Genomic DNA, 16,890 nt, shown 5'->3' with positions numbered 1-16,890 from the left:
TAGTGCTCATACATGGGGAGGTCTTATACAAAGAGCTGTGACAATGATCGATGGCCGATCCAGAACTGCCTATAGAATATGTGATCACATCACTGACATTACCTCTGCTCAGTTATTTTCATATATAATATATATATATCTATTTGATAATATATATTATATATCATATCTGCTATAGGACCTCTGTGTCTCCCTTTCTCAACGACTCATCGTTACCATGATCCATCAACTAGAGGGGACATCACCGATCCTCCACATACAGGTAATTACCGGCTGACTGTCATTTATCAAAACAAGCATGGCCTCCTATCTGCAGACCTGCGTATGCTCCATTACCATGACTTATCTGTCCTCCTGTCACTAACCCTTATACTGAGCCATAGAGTGTCTTCAATACATCTATATATCCAACACGCATTGTACATATCTATACATAATGTCTTCTATATACCCAACATACATTGTACATATCTATACAGTGTCCTCTATACCCTATATACCCAGCATACATTGTACATATCTATACATAGTGTCCTCTATACCCTATATCCCCAACATACATTGTACATATCTATACATAGTGTCTTCTGTACCCTATATACCCAACATACATTGTACATATCTATACATAGGGGTAAATGTATCAAGCTGAGAGTTTTCCGGCGGGTTTGAAAAACCAATCAGATTCTAGCTATCATTTATTTAGTACATTCTACAAAATGGTAGCTAGAATCTGATTGGTTGCTATAGGCAACATCTCCACTTTTCAAACCCGCTGGAAAACTCTCAGCTTGATACATTTACCCCAGAGTGTCTTCTGTACCCTATATCCCCAACATACATTGTACATATCTATACATAGTGTCTTCTGTATCCTATATACCCAACATACATTGTACATATCTATACATAGTGTCCTCTATACCCTATATCCCCAACATACATTGTACATATCTATACATAGTGTCCTCTATACCCTATATACCCAACATACATTGTACATATCTATACATAGTGTCCTCTATACCCTATATCCCCAACATACATTGTACATATCTATACATAGTGTCTCCTATACCCCTATATACCCAACATACATTGTACATATCTATACATAGCGTCCTCTATACCCTATATCCCCAACATACATTGTACATATCTATACATGGTGTCCTCTATACCCTATATACCCAACATACATTGTACATATCTATACATAGTGTCCTCTATACCCTATATACCCAACATACATTGTACATATCTATACATAGTGTCCTCTATACCCTATATACCCAACATACATTGTACATATCTATACATAGCGTCCTCTATACCCTATATACCCAACATACATTGTACATATCTATACATAGTGTCCTCTATACCCTATATCCCCAACATACATTGTACATATCTATACATAGTGTCCTCTATACCCTATATACCCAACATACATTGTACATATCTATACATAGTGTCTCCTATACCCCTATATACCCAACATACATTGTACATATCTATACATAGCGTCCTCTATACCCTATATCCCCAACATACATTGTACATATCTATACATAGCGTCCTCTATACCCTATATACCCAACATACATTGTACATATCTATACATAGTGTCCTCTATACCCTATATACCCAACATACATTGTACATATCTATACATGGGGAGGAATTACTTGAAAACGTAACGCGGCCTGCGCACTATTACAGTTATTACGGTAATAGTGCGTGTAAATACGGTTATTACGGTACTTTTATCGCCGGGTTAATATTACCATAATAATGGTAATAGTTTTTAATAATTGAATTCTCCCCATAGTGTCATGTACACTCTGTATACATGATTTTTATTGTTAATATTAATCCATAGTGTGATGTTTATCCTCCATATCTAAAAGTAACGTTTATGGTAGGAAACTGTTTTGGAATTCTTCACAAAGCGCTATGTGAATGAAGATATAAGCTCCCGTGGACTTCAGGACTTCTTGACTGCTGTGGTGAGACATTCTCCTGATAGTAAGGTAATTGTCTTCTACTGACACCATAAAAGGACTGTTGGGGCTAGATTTACTAAGCTGCGGGTTTGAAAAAGTGGGGATGTTGCCTATAGCAACCAATCAGATTCTAGCTTTCATTTATTTAGTACCTTCTACAAAATGACAGCTAGAATCTGATTGGTTGCTATAGGCAACATCCCCACTTTTTAAAACCCGCAGCTCAGTAAATCTAGCCCTTGGTCTCAGCACAGGAGCTCAAGGTTTTGGTGTTTCCATTTCTCTAGGTGTTGTATCTCCTGGGCTCTGTGCTGCAGCGTGATCTGGATCCAACAGTATTATGCTACGTTCTTCTCAAAGCTGAGATGGTCTCCTTGTCTCCATTAACAGACATGGATCAGTTCCAAGTGTTTCTTCACAAGCAGTACCCCTTTCTAGAGGTAAGAATAGCCCCAACACTGATGGACCTGACTGACACATCCATACAACAGACCTAGAGATCCATCTAGAGATCCATCCACAATATGCTCCTCCTCACTACACTAAGGACTCGCTGGACTCACCATGCTCATCATTTGTGGGGCTACATCTACCGAGATGGTTTATTTGGGGAGTTTAAACGACATCAAATCAACAGGAATTTTGCCCTGAAAGCTGCCGGGTTACTATCCAGCGGTTTGGAGGGTATATAGGGAAACCAGCGGGTAATATGCTGCAGTTCTAAAAACCCTAAACCGCCATTGCTAATATTTAAACAACCCTCCCTCCCATACTGTAATGGCATAATTATAATATTTAATAATCACTAAGCCACAACTCAGTAATTACTTTACTATAGGAACACATTTAGTATTGTTACTTCAGCAATTATGCAGCATTAAAATGATTGTGCCCATTTAACACCATTGTCCATGGGGCTCGTGTCACCGATTTGCAGGCACCTTGTCAGTGATTGTATCGTCTTAGTAACAGACACTGTCCGAAGTAATCCTGGGACTTCGTTATTCACAATTAGAGTAGATGGCTGAGTAACATTTATCACACTAATAGCGGTATATAGGGGATGATGTATCTGGTAATATAGATTATACACGTATTACAAGTCACCATATAAAGGATGAGTCGATGGGAATAGTCACTAAAAATATTATAATATACATAGTAACATAGTAACATAGTTGATGAGGTTGTAAAAAGACACCAGTCCATCAAGTTCAACCTATTTTGGATCTCCTGCGATCCTGCACTTATATTTGAAATTAATCCAGAGTAAGCAACCGCCAATATGTTTCAATTGTGAAAATCCCCCCAGACTCAATATTGCAATCCAATTTTTACCCTATATCCACTACTATCCTTCATTTTAAATTAACGGTCGTATCCCTGGATACACCTTTCCGCTAAAAATTTGTCTAACCCTTTCTTAAACATATCTATTGAATCTGCCATCACAACCTTCCCTGGCAATGAATTCCATATCTTGACTGCCCTTACTGTAAAGAACCCCTTCCTTTGCTGGTTGTGAAATTTCCTCTCCTCTAACCTTAGGGGATGACCACGTGTCCTGTGTATGGTCCTTGGGGTAAAAAGTTCCCATGGAAGCTCTCTGTATTGACCCCTAATGTATTTGTACATAGTAATCATATCTCCCCTTAGACGCCTCTTTTCTAAAGTAAACATGTCTAAACTGGCTAACCTTTCCTCATAACTTAATGACTCCATACCCTTTATCAATTTTGTCGCCCTTCTCTGAACCCTTTCTAGTTCCAAATTATCTTTTTTATAGAGTGGTGCCCAGAACTGTACTCCATATTCAAGATGAGGTCTTACCAACGATTTATACAGTGGCAAAATTACACTGTCTTCCCTACATCTATGCCCCTTTTTATGCATGCCAATACTTTGTTTGCCGTTGCAGCTGCTGCTTGACATTGAGCACTATTGCTAAGTCTACTGTCTACGAGCACTCCCAAATCCTTTTCCATTATAGATTCTCCTAAATTAATTCCATTTAATTTATAGATTGCGTTCTTGTTTTTGATCCCTGAATGCATAACCTTACATTTATCTGTGTTAAACCTCATATTCCATTTGGCCGCCCAATCCTCCAGTTTATTTAAGTCCCTCTGTAGAGAAGCTACATCTTGCTCTGATTTTATTACCTTACAGAGTTTAGTGTCCTCTGCAAAAATAGAAACTTTACTCTCTAAACCATCACCAAGGTCATTAATGAATATATTAAAAAGGAGTTTTTCACGGAACCTTGAGGTACTCCACTTAAGACTTTTGACCAATTAGAAAATGTTCCATTTATCACAACTCTCTGTTCCCTATTCTCTAACCAGTTTTCGATCCAAGTACAAATTTTGATTCCTAGACCCAGTTCCCTTATTTTGTAAACCAACCTTTTGTGTGACACTGTATCAAAGGCCTTTGCAAAATCTAAGTAGACCACATCTACTGTCCTGCCCTGATCTAAGTTCCCACTAACTTCCTCATAGAAACTAATTAGATTAGTTTGACATGACCTATCCCTCATAAATCCATGTTGATTCCCACTAATAATTTTATTGCGTACCAAGTAATCCTGAATACTGTCCCTTAAAATACCTTCCAGTAGTTTCCCCACTATTGATGTCAGACTTACAGGTCTATAATTCTCTGGTTGTGATCTCGTCCCCTTTTTAAACAACGGCACCACATCTGCTATTCGCCAATCCCTTGGTACTGAGCCTGATGAGATTGAATCTCTGAAAATTAAGAATAGTGGTCTAGCTATTTCCGGGTTTAACTCCATAAGGACCCTTGGGTGTATGCCATCTGGAGCTGGAGCTTTATTTATCTTAATATTCTTCAGTCGCCTTTGGACTTCTTCCTCTGACAACCAAGTATTAATTAATGGCATGGTTTCATTTCCATTTTTATGTATTACTCCTGCCATTTGTTCCTCTCTGGTAAATACTGAAGAAAAGAACGTGTTTAATATCTCTGCTTTTTCCTTAGTATCATTTATCAATTCACCCATCTCACTTCTTAGGGGTCCTATATTATCTTTTTTAATCCTTTTGCCATTTATATACTTAAAAAACTTTTTGGGGTTTGTCTTACTTTCTTTTGCAACGTGCCTTTCATTTTCTAATTTAGCCAAACTAATTTCCTTTTTGCATGTTTTATTACATTCCTTGTACCGATGGAAGGACTCCTCTGACCCTTCAGACTTAAACAATTTAAATGCACGCTTCTTCCTTTGCATTTCTTCCCTTACCTTTTTATTTAGCCACATTGGTTTAGACTTAATTCTTTTACATTTATTTCCCATAGGAATGAACTTATACGTGTATGTTTCCAACAACATTTTAAAGACAGCCCACATTTCTTCCGTATTTTTTCCTTCAAAGGCTTTGTCCCAGTCTATGCTCTTTATAGACTCCTTTAGCATATTAAAATTTGCCTTTCTAAAGTTTAAAGTCCTAGTTGATCCCTTATACCGTTGTTTCTGGAAACTAATTTCAAATGAGACCATATTATGATCACTGTTTCCCAAGTGTTCCTTTACTTGAATATTTGATATTACGTCTACATTGTTTGTTATTACTAGGTCCACTATAGTCCGGTTCCTAGTTGGTTCCTCTACTAATTGGGACATGTAATGGTCTTTTAGCGTGCTCAGAAACCTATTTCCCCTAGCTGTACCGCAGGTCTCAGTACTCCAATCAATGTCCGGATAATTAAAATCCCCCATAATTAAAATTTGACCTAGTTGTGTAGCCTTTTCAATTTGCTGTAGAAGTTGGGCTTCCTCAATCGTACTAATATCTGGCGGTTTATAGCATATCCCTATCAGCAACTTCTCTGAACTTTTGCCTCTATATTATCACCAATATTCTCGTATATAACTTCCTGAATACTTGGTTTTAAATCTGGCTTAATATAAAGACATACTCCTCCTCCCCTTTTATTTACCCTATCCCTCCTGTAGAGAGAATAGCCTTCCAAGCTGACTGCCCAGTCATGTGTATCATCCCACCAGGTCTCCGTAATACCTATAATATCATACTGCTCATTCATTGCTACTAGTTCTAACTCCCCCATTTTACCTGTCAGGCTTCTTGCATTTGCAAGCATACACTTAAGTCTATTGCCTGCCTTAGGTATTTCTTTCTGCTTTAAAAAGGGCCGCTCCTTATCGGCTATGCTTCCCTTTCCCCCTCTCCACCCCCTTTACTCTTGTTAAATTCCTCCTTACTACTCTCAATGTCTATCCCATAAATACTTGCTTGCCCCTCCCCCAGAGAGCCTAGTTTAAAATCTCCTCCAACCTTCTAACCATCCTCTCCCCTAGCACTGCAGCCCCCTCCTCATTCAGGTGCAATCCATCACAACAATAAAGATGGCAACTGACCGAGAAATCAGCCCAGTGCTCTAAGAATCCAAAACCCTCCTTCCTACACCAATCTTTTAGCCACGCATTAACCTCCCTAATCTCCCGCTGCCTCCCTGGACTAGCGCGTGGCACAGGTAGTATTTCCGAAAATACTACCTTGGATATAAACAATAATAAAATGTATCTGTAAAAGGAGTAGGAATAAATGGGGGAAATAATGTGTTTGTGTAATCACCATTTATAGTTATATTATTATAACATAGTGTTACATGACTCTCTGAAAGTTTTCCTGAATAGATTTAAAGCTGTGTAGTAATATTGTGTTGTAATAGAGCCTGTCACTTTAAGGACAGAGTGAATTGTGGGTAGTTAAACTGTAAGTAATATATCATGCAAGAAAATACAATGAGATATGAGAAGTGTTAATATGCAGAATAACCTTATAATCAGTGAACTGTGATGTCAGAAATGACTGATTATAATGTTTAGCACAGACGTGTATTTGGTATTTTATTGTGTGTTATACATATTATATGCATTAATGTGCATCTTCTTCCTGTAGGAAACAGAACGGGACAGTCTGGTGCTTGAGTTCACAGCTTACAGCAGAAGATGTGTGTCGCCCCCTGCTGTCATGGGGTTTATCTTAGAAATGATTCTGACGCAGCAAGATCCCCTCATCACAGAGGTAAGTGTGCAGATGTGTTATCATTGTTACATATAGAGGTACGTCTGACACCAGTGTGACAGGAGCTTAAGATCCCTGCTCTGTCCTCACTAACAAATCACTCATCTTCTGATATACTCTGTGCTGCTGGGGGACACTGCTCCTTCCACTATATAACTCTCAGTCTGTGACTTCCTGCTGCCTCCATTCCCCTCCTCACATCATGTCACTGCCCCTGTCACATGCAGCTCTGTCCTCACTAACACATCACTCATATCCTGATATACTCTGTGCTGCTGGAGACCCTGCTCCTTCCACTATATAACTCTCAGTCTGTGGCTTTCTGCTGCCTCCATTCCCCTCCTCACATCATGTCACTGCCCCTGTCACATGCAGCCCTGTCCTCACTAACAAATCACTCATCTTCTGATATACTCTGTGCTGCTGGAGGACCCTGCTCCTTCCACTATATAACTCTCAGTCTGTGACTTCCTGCTGCCTCCATTCCCCTCCTCACATCATGTCCCTGTAGCTTCCTGTATCAGAGTGACAGGACCCCCACCCATTTCCTACTTTGTGTGTCGGGCAGCATGTTGGATTAACCAACACATGGAGCTGCGGGATTTGGATGATCTGAAATACTTTGTGCTGCTATTCTAATGCTTCAATTGGATACAGACTGTGCCAGCCCCACCCACATATTCTCTTATGTCCCAAGATAGTTTTAATGAATGAATAAAAAAGGTGCTTTGACCTGAATGAAATTCTCCTAAAAATTTGTCGGTAAATAGCGCCCAAGTTTTATATCTTAATTTGCAATTATTAGCGGAAAGGGCAGTAAGGTGGGTTCCTCAGCTATATACATGGCTAGAAGTGACAAGGAAACTAGTGGTTGCTCCCGATCATTCACCTCTATCTCCTGTGAACAAGCTTTTTTGCCGCTAAGAGACTTTGGGGTAAATTTACTAAACTGCGGGTTTGGAAAAGTGGGGATGTTGCCTATAGCAACCAATTAGATACTAGCTGTCATTTTGTAGAATGTACAGAAGTAAATGAAAGCTAGAATCTGATTGGTTGCTATAGGCAACATCTCCACTCTTTGAAACCTGCCGTTTAGTAAATATACCCCCAGGTTTCTTCAGACTCGACTCTTACTCCTCTTGGTATGAAGGTCTCTCACTGGCAACCTATGGGGAAGATTTCTCCATCCTCCCGTAAGGTGTAGAAGATGTGTGACGTACCCATGATAGTTTCTGTGCCTCCATGATAAGATCTTTATCACAGGCATGCTCAATTTTTGGAAGACAGTCTGTTTTGGACAAGTTACGGTTGTGCCATATTCTCTCCATTTATTTGTGATGGACTTGGTAGTGTTTGAAGTCTTTGATATAGTTTTATATCCTTTCCCTGATTGGTGGATTTCAATAACTTTTTTCCAGGATTTGCTTTGCATGTTTCTTTAATCTTCATGATGAAACTCTTGTTAAGAAATGCACTAATCAACTGTGAGTCGATGAATGCATTCCCTGTGTATTTAGTTTGAAATCAGTGAAACACTTTTTATACACAGGTAAACCCCAATAATTTCTGTGACTACTGAAGACAACTGATTGCATAAGTGTTCACCCCTTCACTAAGATACACCTAAAATAACATTGGTGCAATCTACTATTTTCTTTTTTTAATTGTAATTAACAAAACACTTTACAGTTTTCTTGTTTGTTTTTCTAAGCATTACAGAGTATTTGATCAGGTGAGAAACTCCAAATACCGCCATGTTGTAAGAAAATAAAGGAGCCACGTTATCATATGCCAAAAGCCCTGGTGTTTACGATGGGTGCAATTTCACACCTTGGCAAAATATTTTTTTGTTAAAAGGGGAGGGCCTGCAATGTGCAGACAGGTGAAAGTTTACATTACACTTCTAACTGCAATGGGGCCCAGAGAGTGTTCATGAAACAAGGCTTCATCATGAATCACAACTGGACACCTCCATTCTGCACAAAATCTGCGTCTCTCTTCCACTCTCATCACATCCTCCCATTCCCGGGTACAGGACATTTTTCGGGCTGCATCCACTTTGTGGAATTCCCTCCCTCGCACAATAAGACTTTCCTCTAGTCTTCAAATGTTCTCTGAAAACCCACCTCTTCAGGCAAGTTTATAATATTCCTCAACCACCCTCTTAATCTCCCTAAGTTACATTATTACTACCCTCTACACAGCTAACACAAGACAACAACCCTCTGACCCCAGTCTAACATTACTGTGTGACTGATCACATAGCATACAAATCACTTTTTACCTTTGCAATCTGGCTGAACCAATGTGCAATATATAGATTTAGGCTCATGTATCTGATTCCCATTGATCTATAGCCTGTAAGCTGTGAGCAGGTCCTCTTCCCTCTCTGTCTGTATTACCCAGTATTGTTTTATTACTGTTTGTTCCCAATTGTAAAGCGCTACGAAATCTGCTGGCGCTATATAAATAAATGATGATGTTGAACTGCCCCAGTGTCGACATAAAGCCCCAAAATGTAATACGAGAAATGCAGCAGCAGCCGCCGTCTGATCCGTTATAAGGTAACAATGTAAATATTGATGTACATGAGGAAAGCCCAATAGTAACAACCATACAGGTGTTAAGAGCAGAATGAGGAGCCGTGTACAGCACTATGGCTGGGATAGGCTAGATCAGTGGTTCCCAAACTTTTGCAGTTCGCGGCACCCTTAGAGTCTCCATAATTTTTTTAAGGCACCCCTCCAAAATAATTACCGAGCAGTCCTGTTTTAGAAGTAGTTGGGTCAAAAAATTGTAATAAGTATTTAGGTCAGGACAGAAATGCTTATTTAGTTGTATGCAAAAATGCCCCCTCTGCATCCAGACACTCTGCCCTCTCTCACGCTGCCCCCTCTGCCCCCTGTCACGCTGTCCCCCCTCCTCTGCCCTCTGTCACGCTGCCCCCTGTCACGCTGTCCCCCCTGCTCTGCCCTCTGTCCCCCCTCCTCTGCCCTCTGTCACGCTGTCCCCCCTCCTCTGCCCTCTGTCACGCTGTCCCCCTCCTCTGCCCTCTGTCACGCTGTCTCCCTCCTGTCACGATGTCCCCCCTCCACTGCCCCTCTCACCCTGTCCTCCTCCTCTGCCCACTGTCCTCCTCTGCCCACTGTCCTCCTCCTCTGCCCTCTGTCTCCCTCCTGTCACGCTGTCCCCGCTCCTCTGCCCCAGCTCCTCTGCCCTCTGTCACAGCTCCTCTGCCATGCTGTCCCCCTCCTGTTACGCTGTCCCTCTCCTCTGTCCCCCTCCTGTCACGCTGTCTCCCTCCTCTGCCCTCTCACGCTGTCCCCCTCCTTTGCCCTCTGTCACGCTGTCCCAGCTCCTCTGCCCTCTGTCCCCCTCCTCTGCCCTCTGTCCCAGCTCCTCTGCCACGCTGTCCCTCTCCTCTGTCCCCCTCCTGTCACGCTGTCCCTCTCCTCTGTCCCCCTCCTGTCACGCTGTCACTCTGCTCTGTCCCCTCCTGTCACGTTGTCACTCTCCTCTGTCCCCCTCCTGTCACGCTGTCACTCTGCTCTGTCCCCTCCTGTCACGCTGTCACTCTGCTCTATCCCCTCCTGTCACGCTCCTCTGCACTCTCTCACTTTGACCCCTCTGCCGTGCGCCGGCTATAAAAAAACCAAACAGAAACACTTACTAATCTGCGCGGCGCCGGGACCCAGCATCCTCCTCTCTCACGCAGCAGCTGTTACTGATATGACAGCTGCGTAAGAGAGGAGGATGCTGGGTCCCGACGCCGCGCGGATTGGTAAGTGTTTCTGTTTGATTTTTTATGGCTGGCCCGCGGCACCCCTGGGAGCCGCGACGCACAGTTTGGGAACCGCCGGTCTAGATGCTTAGAGGAAAATTTAAATATGGTAAAATATTAAAGTAGTATAACAATAAGTTATTAAAATAAATTGGAAAAACAAGTCTCTGAGATACAAGAATCCCTAAATCCAGGGCGGTTGGAGGCAGTAGCTCCACACTGGTTGTTCCGGATCAGCCCAGGTGTAGGGGAATAAGAGACAGTGGGCGCTCAGCTCACCCCCCCCTCACTACAGGTTACAATACAGCCAGACTCCACCAAGTGCTCCTGTGACACTGACCAGTCTGCTCTGTCTCTACCAGTGTGAAGATGTGCTGTCTACACACACCAAGACACAGCCTGGATATCTGACTGTGGAGGAACTGTCGGAGGCCCTGCACGAGCTGTGTCCGCTGAGCAGTAAGATGCAGACTCAGTCATTAATCCAGCGCTCTGTAGCTCTATCTGCGAGCAGCCTCATCCCTCTCCACAAAGCAGCACGTATCCTAACATATCCTGGGACAGACTGGGGTACGGTCACCGTAACGCAGCCCGTATCCCGGGACAGACTGGGGTATAGTGACCGTAACGCAGCCCGTATCCCGGGACAGACTGGGGTATAGTGACCGTAACGCAGCCCGTATCCCGGGACAGACTGGGGTACGGTCACCGTAACGCAGCCCGTATCCCGGGACAGACTGGGGTATAGTGACCGTAACGCAGCCCGTATCCCGGGACAGACTGGGGTATAGTGACCGTAACGCAGCCCGTATCCCGGGACAGACTGGGGTAAAGTGACCGTAACGCAGCCCGTATCCCGGGACAGACTGGGGTACAGTGACCGTAACGCAGCCCGTATCCCGGGACAGACTGGGGTACAGTGACCGTAACGCAGCCCGTATCCCGGGACAGACTGGGGTACGGTCACCGTAACGCAGCCCGTATCCCGGGACAGACTGGGGTACGGTCACCGTAACGCAGCCTGTATCCCGGGACAGACTGGGGTACGGTCACTGTAGCGCAGCCCGTATCCCGGGACACACTGGGGTATAGTGACCGTAACACAGCCCTTATCCCGGGACAGACTGGGGTACAGTGACCATAACGCAGCCCGTATCCCGGGACAGACTGGGGTATAGTGACCGTAACGCAGCCCGTTATTTATTACTTAGCTGGTAGTGCAGGTTTAAACAGACTAATCCTTTATCTGGTAATATAAATATTAAGTCTTAAATGTAGAAAATATTCCTGTTATAGAACTTTTCTGGTTTCTGTGATGGTAAGCCGGCATGCAGAGATCATTTAGTACAGTTGCCATTGTTTATCTTCTCTTCCCTCTCTCCTCAGTCTTATAAATGTCTGATCATTGTATGTGATATAATCACCTGTGTGTGGGGTAGAGGCCAGGGAGATGCAGGATGTGATAGGGCGTGGCCTCATGTTAGTGTGGGCGTGGCCTGATGTATGAGCAGACACAATACAATATATTATAGTACAATTCTTCTATGCAAAACACAATTAACCCAAACATTTTTTTTCTTATTGTCCCTTCTAGAAACACTACTATTCTAAACCACACCCATTTACCTCATTAGCATACAGTTCTTCGAGTACTTACAATTACTTTTAAATATTAATCATTTGTATACAAGACTCAAAGTCCCTTTTTGTTCCATTTTTCCTGATTAAGAAAAACTGTCCTGGATGTAAAATTGTAGAAAAGAGTAAAATAAGATGATTTACATACATGAATAGGGCGGTTTTAAAGTGTTTTATGATGGAGTTGTATGTTTGGTGTCTGTTCACTCCCCCGAGCCCCCAAACCAAGTTCCAGGGGTCTCCTCCACTTCTCTGCATTTTCCTTAATGTTCAGTTTCAGAATTGGCAGCGTATAAGCTGGAGAGAGACAGACAGAGCGGTAAGAGCGGCCGTGAGCACCACGAGGAGGACGATGCAGGTATCCAAGACATCACCACTTTCTTACTGACTGCACCCAGCAAAATTAAATATATTCCATTGTTAGATCACTTCATGTGTCTAGTTTATCGGGCCTGGGCTAGGACCCAGCTCTGTGCAGCGTCTGTAATTATATAGATGGAGGAGGTGGTGGGGCTCATTCTCCAACTAGTCGCTCCCGTCCTTTCCAGTCACTCACAGTTCAGATTTGTTGTCTCTGAGTTATGATAATCTATCGCCCCTGATCCCACCGTCCAAATCTTGGATCATCTCTGTGCTGCTTCCATTCCCATAGACACATCACCCTATGCTGCCACCAAGCTCCTCATACTCAGGCCGCACACCACGGTCCCCAGAGGCCAATCACCGTCGTATTTCCCCCTGTCTGGATTTAACATAAAATTTGCTTCTTCTATTTTTGTCTCGTCCTGAGGTGAACTCAGCCAATACCTGACACATCAGAGACCTTCCACTTAATCTGAACCCACGAGCGGTGTTGGGTACTCTCAGCTGGTACCGACGCCCAGCATAAGAATGTTCAATATAAACATTGTGCCATCCTACCAGTTATGAAAAACAGATTTTTGAGGTTACATAGTAACATAGTAACATAGTTGATGAGGTTGAAAAAAGACACCAGTCCATCAAGTTCAACCTATTTTGGATCTCCTGCGATCCTGCACTTATATTTGAAATGAATCCAGAGTAAGCAACCGCCCATCTGTTTCAATTTTGAAAATCCCCCCAGACCCAATATTGCAATCCAATTTTTACCCTATATCCACTACTATCCTTTATTTTAAATTAACGTCGTATCCCTGGATACACCTTTCCGCTAAAATTTTGTCTAACCCTTTCTTAAACATATCTATTGAATCTGCCATCACAACCTTCCCTGGCAATGAATTCCATATCTTGACTGCCCTTACTGTAAAGAACCCCTTCCTTTGCTGGTTGTGAAACTTCCTCTCCTCTAGCCTTAGGGAATGACCACGTGTCCTGTGTATGGTCCTTGGGGTAAAAAGTTCCCATGAAAGCTCTCTGTATTGACCTCTAATGTATTTGTACATAGTAATCATATCTCCCCTTAGACGCCTCTTTTCTAAAGTAAACATGCCTAAACTGGCTAACCTTTCCTCATAACTTAATGACTCCATACCCTTTATCAATTTTGTCACCCTTCTCTGAACCCTTTCTAGTTCCAAATTATCTTTTTTATAGAATGGTGCCCAGAACTGTACTGCATATTCAAGATGAGGTCTTACCAACGATTTATACAGTGGCAAAATTACACTGTCTTCCCTTGCATCTATGCCCCTTTTTATGCATGCCAATACTTTGTTTGCCGTTGCAGCTGCTGCTTGACATTGAGCACTATTGCTAAGTCTACTGTCTACGAGCACTCCCAAATCCTTTTCCATTATAGATTCTCCTAAATTAAATCCATTTAATTTATAGATTGCGTTCTTGTTTTTGATCCCTGAATGCATAACCTTACATTTATCTGTGTTAAACCTCATATTCCATTTAGCCACCCAATCCTCCAGTTTATTTAAGTCCCTCTGTAGAAAAGCTACATCTTGCTCTGATTTTATTACCTTACAGAGTTTAGTGTCCTCTGCAAAAATAGAAACTTTACTCTCTAAACCATCACCAAGGTCATTAATAAATATATTAAAAAGGAGTGGCCCCAGCACGGAACCTTGAGGTACTCCACTTAAGACTTTTGACCAATTAGAAAATGTTCCATTTATCACAACTCTCTGGTCCCTATTCTCTAACCAGTTTTCGATCCAAATACAAATTTTGATTCCTAGACCCAGTTCCCTTATTTTGTAAACCAACCTCTTGTGTGGCACTGTATCAAAGGCCTTTGCAAAATCTAAGTAGACCACATCTACTGTCCTGCCCTGGTCTAAGTTCCCACTAACTTCCTCGTAGAAACTAATTAGATTAGTTTGACATGACCTATCCCTGACAAATCCATGTTGATTCCCACTAATAATTTTATTGCGTACCAAGTAATCCTGAATACTGTCCCTTAAAATACCTTCCAGTAGTTTCCCCACTATTGATGTCAGGCTTACAGGTCTATAATCTCTGGTTGTGATCTCGTCCCCTTTTTAAACAACGGCACCACATCTGCTATTAGCCAATCCCTTGGTACTGAGCCTGATGAGATTGAATCTCTGAAAATTAAGAATAGCGGGTCTAGCTATTTCCGAGTTTAACTCCATAAGGACCCTTGGGTGTATGCCATCTGGACCTGGAGCTTTATTTATCTTAATATTCTTCAGTCACCTTTGGACTTCTTCCTCTGACAACCAAGTATTAATTAATGCCATGGTTTCATTTCCATTTTTATGTATTACTCCTGCCATTTGTTCCTCTCTGGCAAATACTGAAGAAAAGAACGTGTTTAATATCTCTGCTTTTTCCTTAGTATCATTTATCAATTCACCCATCTCACTTCTTAGGGGTCCTATATTATCTTTTTTAATCCTTTTGCCATTTATATACTTAAAAAACTTTTTGGGGTTTGTCTTACTTTCTTTTGCAACGTGCCTTTCATTTATCAAGTTCTAAAATAAATGGACTTTATAAGTATGTAGCTGCTAATACTGTATTCACAGAAAATAAAGGCAGCAAAGGGACAGAATATTTGAAGGAAAAGAGTGATCTGCAATTTCTCTACAACATACTCCACGTTCTTAGGACCACAGGACGATGACCCGGTGCCACCACCCAGATTACTGCTCTCCAATTAGAAGTATCCCATCATTCTACCAGAGCACGGAAAGGACACAGGAAACCAGAGGTCGCACACTGGGTCCCGTTATGTTTTCTTGTTCCAATAAAAACATTTTGATTACACAAATTTTGATCTGGTTCCTAGAGAACAATTAAATAGAGGTTACACTAAAATCACCAACACTTAACAGTTATGTAATCACCTCCTGAAACCAGAAGAGGATTTTCTAATATGTCTATTACTTCCCCACGGGGGGACAGGACCATGTACCAGGTGTAACTTATCCCCATCTATATACTGCCATCCAGGTACACGAAGACACTCTCCACTTCATATACCACAACCAACAGGAGAGAGGACCAGCAAGAACCAAACCATGGATGCAGCTACTAGATTAGGGCATCACTGTATTATTACAACAGCTGGAAGATTTCAGTTCAATGCATTGACCACAGTATCCGGCTCTGTACAGTGCCGCCTATTACTGTAAGGAATCTGCGCTCGTTTTCTTCGTTCTTCTATGGGGTGTGAGGGTCACGTGATTGGCCAAGCCTTCAGCAGCGTTCTCTGCACAGCTGGTCAACAGATACGCTCACAAGATCTAAGTGTGCGAGACTCAGATGATGCCGTTACCAGGTCCCAACAACAACAACAGACATTTCAGCTCAAAAATCTCTCAAATCATTTCCAGGAATAATAATCTGTTCTCCCCAGTCTCCGTGGCCCACAGAGGAAGGCCTAGGAGGGACCATTTGGGTCTTCCCACATATGATAGTAAGATCAAATGGATTCGCGCTCTTGTCCTAATGGTTGCAAGAGCCGCACTAACTAAGGGTATCCCTCCCTTATCGTAAAGACAATAATATAATTGTTAGGCGCTCATTGACTCCTAATGGCTAAATAGATTATTGGTATTAGTAGTATACATAAACGTAGGTGTCTGTGGACAGATGCTGCAAATGTATGTAGCTAAAATACAGTCTATTGCTAAAATACAGTGTCATGCAACCAAAAATTAGACTGCATCACATATGATAAGAAGATTTTACTATGAAGAGTAAACACAACGTCACAATTATAAAATACGCTGCCATTACATAGACAGTGGCTGAGCTCATGGAGAATGTCCATAAAATACATTGTACTTTGTAATACATAAGTAGTAACGAGACTCCATCACAAACACTTCACAATATTCCATCTATTGATAAATCCTGGGGAGATGGTCTGTAAAGCTTCATCTCGCACATTCATGGAACGACCAGTCTTTACTTAGGCTGA

General features: G+C 42.1%; 1 protein-coding gene across 4 annotated transcripts in view; it reads left to right on the top strand.

Moving 5' to 3' along the window:
• The window catches only part of LOC142160691 (uncharacterized), a 109,238-nt gene extending 93,505 nt beyond the window's left edge, over positions 1–15,733 (top strand). For 3 of the 4 annotated variants that reach the window (XM_075215560.1, XM_075215558.1, XM_075215561.1), the window contains 7 exons: positions 179–262; positions 1,929–2,036; positions 2,297–2,449; positions 6,956–7,081; positions 11,225–11,402; positions 12,775–12,858; positions 15,491–15,733. In XM_075215560.1, the coding sequence (XP_075071661.1) occupies positions 179–262; positions 1,929–2,036; positions 2,297–2,449; positions 6,956–7,081; positions 11,225–11,402; positions 12,775–12,858; positions 15,491–15,588 (831 nt within the window). In that variant the 3' untranslated portion in view covers positions 15,589–15,733. The remainder of the gene's footprint in view (positions 1–178; positions 263–1,928; positions 2,037–2,296; positions 2,450–6,955; positions 7,082–11,224; positions 11,403–12,774; positions 12,859–15,490) is intronic. The other variant, XM_075215559.1, reaches the window with a different exon arrangement.
• The last annotated feature ends 1,157 nt before the right edge of the window (positions 15,734–16,890 follow it).

This window comes from Mixophyes fleayi, chromosome 6 (assembly GCF_038048845.1).
Source record: "Mixophyes fleayi isolate aMixFle1 chromosome 6, aMixFle1.hap1, whole genome shotgun sequence".
NCBI lineage: Eukaryota > Metazoa > Chordata > Amphibia > Anura > Limnodynastidae > Mixophyes > Mixophyes fleayi.
Note: the sequence above shows the minus strand (reverse complement) of the source record. Positions and strands in the feature narration are given on the sequence as shown.